Source organism: Oncorhynchus kisutch, linkage group LG17 (assembly GCF_002021735.2).
Source record: "Oncorhynchus kisutch isolate 150728-3 linkage group LG17, Okis_V2, whole genome shotgun sequence".
Taxonomy (NCBI): Eukaryota; Metazoa; Chordata; class Actinopteri; order Salmoniformes; family Salmonidae; genus Oncorhynchus; species Oncorhynchus kisutch.
This window is the reverse complement of record NC_034190.2, coordinates 37,804,671-37,813,561: the sequence shown is the minus strand read 5'-3', so window position 1 is coordinate 37,813,561 and position 8,891 is coordinate 37,804,671. Positions and strand designations below refer to the sequence as shown.

The 8,891-nt window shown below is 41.9% G+C and overlaps 1 protein-coding gene across 3 annotated transcripts in view; it reads left to right on the top strand.

Annotated features, from left to right (window-relative positions):
* Positions 1-133: 133 nt before the first annotated feature.
* Positions 134-8,891, top strand: part of LOC109907613 (choline transporter-like protein 4) — a 43,556-nt gene continuing 34,798 nt past the window's right edge. For all 3 annotated transcript variants that reach the window (XM_020505684.2, XM_020505683.2, XM_031793774.1), the window contains exon 1: positions 134-435. In XM_020505684.2, coding sequence (XP_020361273.1) covers positions 433-435 — 3 coding nt within the window. In that variant the 5' untranslated portion in view covers positions 134-432. The remainder of the gene's footprint in view (positions 436-8,891) is intronic.

Here is an 8,891-nt window from a genome sequence, read left to right as displayed (position 1 = left end):
TTCAGGTATTTTAAATATAAATATATTATATAGGCATACAGCCAAATAATCAGGAAAAAAAGCAATTTAATTTACTACATGCAGGCCCATCAAACAGCCTGGGGGCATTTAGTAAAAGGAGGTCAAGGGGCGGGAATGATACACCGCGCGTGCAGGCAGGTGCGCGTCACACAACAGGTGCGTTCGTGATGTCACAACCCTAGTTACTGGAGCTCGAGGGAGAAAGATTTATTCAACGCAAGTTTGCTTTTTCTGTGCATTAAGTGTAGGTAACACCTCTTTAAAACGTTATATACTTTTTTTAATTATTAAACTTCGACTTGATATACCTGGCAATTTAGACGTTTTACACGATTATAAACTAGTAGAGGTGGAGGGAAGGATTGAAAATGGGTAAAAACGTAAAGGAAGAGAACTCGGAGTCGTCGGAATATGGTGAGTTCATTTCACATCGCCCGTTACATTACCTGGATTAGTATTTGTCTAACCTCACTCATATTTTTGTTAAATGAAAAATGTTTATTTGTCACTAGCCTAGCCTATTTGCGTTTTTCCAGTTCCTTATGAGTGGTGACCCCTATTAGGCCTACCTCTCCATTTAGAATTTTACATTTCAATCTGTGATTTAAAATCAATTTTCAGTAAGCATTACAGGCTACATCACATCAACTTTCTAACTCAGCTAAATACAACGGAAGGGCACTGATTCTATGGCATGCCATTGCTTTCATGTAGGTTTTTGCATTAAATAGGAAAATTTAGAGGAGGGATTTTGAATATTCATTGTATGAAAAATCTGTTTTGTTGTGAGGCATTCATTCTCTGTCAGTCTTCTGTGAGTTGTGGTGTTCCTACGGAACAACGTTTTGCATATGTCCGTCTCTGGGAGTGCCTGTGTATAAAGGCTCCCTGCCTTAGTGTGTCTTATTACCTGTCCACCTTACTCAAGGGATGTATCCCAAATTGCACCCTTTATGGTGTACTGCTTTTGACCAGGACCCATAGGACCGTTTGGGACATACTCCAGTTTTTTGCACGAGATGAATGGAGTCTATTGACAGTCTGGGAGTTTTGAAACAGTACCGGGATGCTTGTGTAAACAAATTAAGTTTGCGTAGAGAGCAATAGGAGACAGGAGAGTAAACGTCATGGGTAAATGAGCAGCAGGTTAACCAAAGTAATGGCCAGGGCCCATATCCACAAAATGTCTCAGAGGCTCAACCTATCCTAGACCCTGGTATTCAAAAAGCCACTCCATGTAAATCCAGCTGCCTCTTGGATAAGTAAAGGTCCCAGTGTCCACTCTGTCCATCCTGTTTGTTATGTTTGACACCTCTGCTCTAGACTGTGTGGTTAATACTGAAAAGCCTACAATAATGGCCTGCTAATCATTGACCAGTCATTAGTGTGAGGTGAGCCAGGCCTAAGCGCAAAGAACATTGGAGAACCAAGTTTGAAAGGCAATGATTCAACTACACAAAGACTACACTAGTTTGAACACTTCTGCTGCTTTTAGGAATATAGTTACAAAGGTGCTGGACCTAGTCTGGTTTTTGTTCATGTGAGATACTGTTGGAACAACAACATGTCTCTGAGGTCACCTGTGTCATCTATTTTTTTTAGAGGCGCTATCAGGTTATAATTATTTATTAGTAATATTTAGCTACATCTCCACAAAATAGTGAACTGAGAGAAGGAATGGGTGATGGAAGATGAGGCTAGCTACTGTATATCCTTGTAGTGGGATACATATTTGATATGTATGCATATTATATAGACCTCATATGTGATCTAAGCAATTAGCCCATTAAATGAATTATCTGACTCCAAAAGATAATACAGCAATATGTCAGATTTATGGTTCATCAAATATTATGCGTTTAGCTGATCAGGGTCATGAGATTTTTACATATCAAAGGCAGATATTTCATTGTAAAATGAATTAATTCACATAAGGCATAAAGCTTAATTTACAAGGCAATACTGACATTAAAAAAGCATTATCCTACCATATACAGTATGTCAAAAGTTTGGACACCTACTAATTCCTGGGTTTTTTATATTTACTATGTTATGTTTACTATATTTCTTTATATTTACTATTTTCTACATTGTAGTATAATTGTGAGACATCAAAACTAAACTAAAAATAAACGTCCTCGCACTGTCAACTTGGTTTATTTTCAGCAAACTTAACATGTGTAAATATTTGTATGAACATAACAAGATTCAACAACTAAGACATAAACTGAACAAGTTCCACAGACATGTGACTAACAGAAATGGAATAATGTGTCCCTGAACAAAGGGGGGGTCAAAAGTAACAGTCAGCATCTGGTGTGGCCACCAACTGCATTAAGTACTGCAGTGCATCTCCTCCTCATGGACTGCACCAGATTTGCCAGTTCTTGCTGTGAGATGCTACCCCGCTCTTCCACCAAGGCACCTGCAATTTTACGGACATTTCTGGGGGGGAATCAAATCAAATCAAATTTATTTATATAGCCCTTCGTACATCAGCTGGTATCTCAAAGTGCTGTACAGAAACCCAGCCTAAAACCCCAAACAGCAAGCAATGCAGGTGTAGAAGCACGGGAATGGCCCTAGCTCTCACCCTCCGATCCAACAGGTCCCAGATGTGCTCAATGGGATTGAGATCCGGGCTCTTCGCTGGCCATGGCAGAACACTGACATTCCTGTCTTGCAGGAAATCACTCACAGAACGAGCAGTATGGCTGGTGGCATTGTCATGCTGGAGGGTCATGTCAGGATGAGCCTGCAGGAATGGTACCACATGAGGGAGAAGGATGTCTTCCCTGTAACGCCCAGCGTTGAGATTGCCCGCAATGACAACAAGCTCAGTCCGATGATGCTGTGACACACTGCCCCAGACCATGACGGACACTCCACCTCTAAATCGATCCCGCTCCAGAGTACAGGCCTCACTGTAATGCTTATTCCTTCGACGATAAACGCGAATCCGACCATCACCCCATGTAAGACAAAACCGCGGCTCGTCAGTGAAGAGCACTTTTTGCCAATCCTGTCTGGTCCTGCGTCGACGGTGTTTTGTGCTCATAGGCGACGTTGTTGCTGGTGATGTCTGGTGAGGACCTGCCTTACAACAGGCCTACAAGCCCTCAGTCCAGCCTCTCTCAGCCTATTGCGGACAGTCTGAGCACTGATGGAGGGATTGTGCGTTCCTGGTGTAACTCTGGCAGTTGTTGTTGCCATCCTGTACCTGTCCTGCAGGTGTGATGTTCGGATGTACCGATCCTGTGCAGGATCCTTGTTACACGTGGTCTGCCACTGCGAAGACGATCAGCTGTCCGTCCTGTCTCCCTGTAGCGCTGTCTTAGGCGTCTCACAGTACGGACATTGCAATTTATTGCCCTGGCCACATCTGCAGTCCTCATACCTCCTTGCAGCATGCCTAAGGCACGTTCACGCAAATGAGCAGGGACCCTGAGCATCTTTCTTTTGTTGTTTTTCAGAGTCCGTAGAAAGGCCTCTAGTGTCCTAAGTTTTCATTACTGTGACCTTAATTTCTTACCGTCTGTAAGCTGTTAGTGTCTTAACGATCATTCCACAGGTGCATGTTCATTTGAACAAGCATGGGAAACGGTGTTTAAACCCTTTACAATGAAAATCTGTGAAGTTATTAGGATTTTTACGACTTAACTTTGAAAGACAGGGTCCTGAAAAGGGATGTTTCTTTTTTTGCTGAGTTCATATTAGGGCTGTACCCGACCCCCAAAAATCTTGGTCCATAAAGAGTCCTCAGTTCTTTTGACCAATTCTGCCTATAGGACGGGAGGAGCAAATGGGAGTCGTGGTCAGATTTGCCGAAGGGAAGGCGGTGGAAGGCCTTGTATGCATTGTGGAAGTTAGAGTAGCAGTGATCCAGTGTATTGCCCGCACGAGTGCCACAATCAATATGCTGATATAATTTAGGTAGCCTTGTTCTCAAATTTGCTTTGTTAAAATCAGTAGCTACAATAAATGCTGCCTCAGGATATATGGTTTCCAGTTTACATCGAGTTCCGTGAGAGCCGTCATGGTATCGGCTTGAGGGGGGATATACATGCCTGTGACAATAACTGACGAGAATTATTTTGGGAAATAATATGGTCTACATTTGATTGTGAGGAAGATCAGGTGAACAAAAGTACTTGAGTTCCTGTATGTTGTTATGATCACACCAAATTATCATGAAGCATACACCCCCGCCCTTCTTCCCAGAGTAATGTTTATTTCTGTAGGCACGACGCAAAGAATCCAGGTGGCTGTACCGACTCCGACAACATATCCAGAGAGAGCCATGTTTCCGTGAAACAGAGTATGTTGCAATCCTTTTCCTAGTTTCGTCTACCTTGTTTTCTAGAGACTGGACATTGACGAGTAATGTACTTGGAAGCGGTGGGTAGTGTGCACGCCTCAAGTTTGACCAGGAGGCCGCTCCGTCTACTTCTTCTGCGGCGACGTTGTTTTGGGTCAGCCTCTAGGATCAGATCAAATGCTCTGGGTGGTGGTGTGAACAAAGGATCTGCTTCAGGAAAGTCATATTCCTGGTCATAAGTTGACGTCACTCTGATATCCAATAGTTCTTCCCGGCTGTATGTAATAACACTTAAGATTTTCTGGGCTAACAAATGTAAGAAATAATACAAACTAAATACTGCATAGTTCCCTAAGGACTAGAAGCGAGGCGACCCTCTCTGTTGGTGCCATCTTACCGAACGGTAGGCTTATGTGGTAAGCCTACTGTTTGTAAAACACCCAAAAATTACATCCGAACAGAACCAAAAGAAGACGTTCAAAAGAAGTCTGCTCGTACTTACTAGGGTGTAGCCTACCATGTTGGCCCGCAATGGAATTTTATGAATGCCTTTCCATGTGGTAGGCCCACCATTTGTAAAACAGGCTATTGCATTGGCTTTATTAGTCCTGATTCCTATGACTAATCAATTTGGCTATTTTAAGTCTTGAATATCAGCTATCCAACTTTATCAGGAGTTATCGCGAGCCTATTTGAAATGTGTTTAAACAGCAGGAAATGCTGAAATATTTTATTTTTCACTATGATTAGCTTGTCAAAAATGTACAGCTACAAATGTGAAACCACTGATCATGATAGTGGGGTGAAACTCCTGGACAGCAGTTGTGATTGTCCATTTCATAATGTCCATTTTACTTTGACATGTCCTGTTTTTAGGATATGTTGCTTTGCTTACATTTTTATTTAATTGAGTGCCATTTTGATCGGAGAAACCTGCATGTAAAAATTTGTCATACATTTTAGCTCAATCTGGTAGGTTTCAGAAAAGGCTACATACTCTACCATATCCTATATCTGCTACATGATTTATGTTCATTTTTTGACTGAATGTTGATGGAGTGCTGCAGAGATGCGTCTCTCCAACAGCAGACTGGAGAGGGGAATGGACAAGCAAAATATTTTGAGGCCTGCCTTTGACAAAGTGGGAAATGCCAGCATCAGCACCTATATGCCACTGATTTAAATAAATTGTAATTGTTTTTGAGCAGAATTATGTGAGGTTTTATGTGTTGTTTTTGGAGGTGCGTCTTGGTCAATTTAGCTCAGAAAATGCTGCCCTGGTCAATCTGCCGCTATAGGCGGCCGTCTAATCCTGCCTAATGAGCGAGCAGGCTGTGCCTATAGCATATCATAATCGCATCAATAAATTGGTTATAACAAACGCGACGCATATGCAAGCAGTGCAGGTGCAATGAATGAATAACATGCATGTGTACATTTATTTTGCAATGCTCACGCACGCAACTTGTCCGGTTTGGGCATGGTGTTAGGCATACAGCTCGATGGTGGTTATGCAAGGCTGATATACTAAGCCTACTAATGATAATGGCATTATTATTATTATAATTATTAACAATAAGGAGATCAAGAAAAAGGAGTGTTAATTGTAAATATAATTTCAGACAATTTTGAACAGTGTAAACACTAAATAAATAATAATAAATCTGGTTGTTATAATGAAAAAAGTGTAAAGCCTTTTATTACTGCAAAGCAAAGATTAAATTCAGCCGTATTTGTTGAAATTGTTTACTTGACATGTGAGGCTTGGTGCTCACAGAATCAGTTGGCTATTAAACAAACCCTCAAACAGGCAACAGAAGCAGGACCTGTCTTATTTCTGTAGCTGTATTGATGATTTATAAAGCCAGGCACATTTTAAGTTAGGCTATTGATTATAGACCTAATTAAGTTTGGGTTTCCTCTCTCCTCTCTCCTGTTTTCTCATCTACTCATTCTGCTGCTGCCTCCACGCATTGTTCTCAACACTAATATGCTAGTTAACTTTGCTATTATGCACATAGCAACATGGTCTAGGAAAAGGCGCCAATTCAACAGCACACTGATTTGTTTCAGAACCATGGACAGCGACCACTATCAAACGCGGGAGAACGCATTTGTTATAAAATAATATTTTTCTTATTTGCACCATTGTTTATGTAATCTAACAATTTCAGTAGCACATGTCTTAAACTAATGGACTGTGCCATCCCCACGGTCTCCACAATGGATCAGTCCACTCAGCACAAATCAGACAGGTGTCTTGTACACCATGAGATATGTATTTTTGCAACTGCTCGACTAAATAAATCTCGGTTGACCAACAGCCTATTGTCCCAGTCAATTAAATGGGGTTAGCCCTAATATGTATGCATATTTTATATGCATGTGATAATTCATTCGATGGCTAATTGCTTAATCTTATCTGATTCCATAAAATAATACAGCAATATGCCAGAGACTACGGTTAAACCCTGTGCAATCAAGTATTATGCGTTTAGCTGACAGATCAAGGAATGGTCATATTAAAGGCAGATATTTAATTATATTGTAAAAATTAATGAACCCAGAGGTGTGACAATGGGGGTTGGTGAGATCAACACAGAGAATTTTGAATTCCTAAGACAACACAGAGGAATCGTTGCAAACAGTTCATAAGAGTCACTTCGGGGGTTGGGCCGCCCTACATCCTTTCCTCAAGCCTCCATTTCTGCATTAGAAGAGGGTGGTGGTGTGTAGGCTTACCTTAAGTCTCACAGTAAAAGTTCATCACTTAATTGGTGGACTTATGCTGGCCTTGACAGCCCAATGCACTCTTTCCTCATAGGCACTGGTATGCACACGCGTGCACACGCACGCACATACATGCACATAACTAACTAACTATGCAGTCTAATATACCCTCTCAAAAAGTAATCACAACGCTACATCATAACCCATACATCAGTATCTCTAATTGGAGTCTGACCAATATGTTTTTTGGGGGTCCGACACTGTCCCTGTTTTTTGGGGGGACAACTTATTTTTGGTCATATAGTGTTTATCGATATGTGGACACCTGGCAGAATCATGGGCATTAATATGGAGTTGGTCCTCCCTTTGCTGCTATAATAGCCTTCACTCTTCTGGGAAGGCTTTTCACTAGATGTTGGAACATTGCTGCAGGGACTTGCTTCCATTCAGCCACGAACATTAGTTAGGTCGAGCACTGATGTTGGGCGATTAGGCCTGGCTCGCAGTCGGCATTCCAATTCATCCCAAAGGTGTTCGATTGGGGTTGAGATCAGGGCTCTGTGTAATCCAGTCAAGTACTTCCACACCGATCTCGACAAACCATTTCTGGATGGACCTCGCTTTGTGCGCAGGGGCATTGTCATGCTGAAACAGGAAAATTTTGGAAGTTTGAAGCACAGAATCGTCTAGAATGTCATTGTATGCTGTAGTGTTAAGATTTCCCGTCACTCGAACGAAGGGGCCTATCCCGAACCCTATCCCGACAGTAGCGGTTTCCTGGCCTCCAGGCAAACCCAGATTCGTCCGTCAGACTTACAAATGGTGAAGCGTGATTCATCACTCCAGAGAACACGTTTCCACTGCTTCAGAGTCCGATGGTGGCGAGCTTTACACCACGCCAGCCGACGATTGGCATTGTGCATGATCTTAGGCTTGTGTGCGGCTGCTCGGCCATGGAAACTCATTTCATGAAGCTCCTGACGAACAATTCTTGTGCTGACTTTGCTTCCAGAGGTCGTTTGGAACTCAGTAGTGAGTGTTGCAACCGAGGACAGACGATTTTGCGCTATGCGCTTCAGTACTAGGCAGTCCCGTTCTGAGAGCTTGTGTGGACTACCACTTAGCGGCTGAGCCATTGTTGCTCCTAGACGTTTCCACTTCGCATAACAGCACTTACATTTGACCAGGGCAGCTCTAGCAGAGCAGACATTCTACTTGTTGGAAAGATGGCGTCCTATTACGCTGCCACGTTGAAAGTCACTGAGCTCTTCAGAAAGGCTATTAAAACTGCCAATGTTTGTCTATGGAGATTGCATGGCTGTGTGCTCAATTTTATACACCTGTCAGCAACAGGTGTGGCTTAAATAGCTGAATCCACTAATGTGAAGGAGTGTCCACATACACTATATATACAAAAGTATCTGCCGATATACTGTTTTACAAAGGGGAAATTAAAGTGTAATTTTTCCACAAAGAGTTCTCATAGTCATCCGAAAGAGCAACTGTCCAAGAAATATGCTTCAATGTTGATTTCTTACATTGACAATAATGGCATCACGAAAATGCCCGCAAATGTTCAAATAAGCATGAGATTCCCTATTTATTGAATATCAGGTTATCTGCAGGTACCGATTTTTATAATGGTGAAAGGCTAATATTTGACGATAATATCGGTGAACCAATATACCTGTCAGGCTCTAAATTGGACCAAAAAATGTGGTGATTCTTTTATCACCACTCTTTCCAAAGTCAAGCCAAATGAATTGAAATCACCTACAGACATACACATTGTTTGGGCCTTTAGTATTAGTAAAAATGCCCT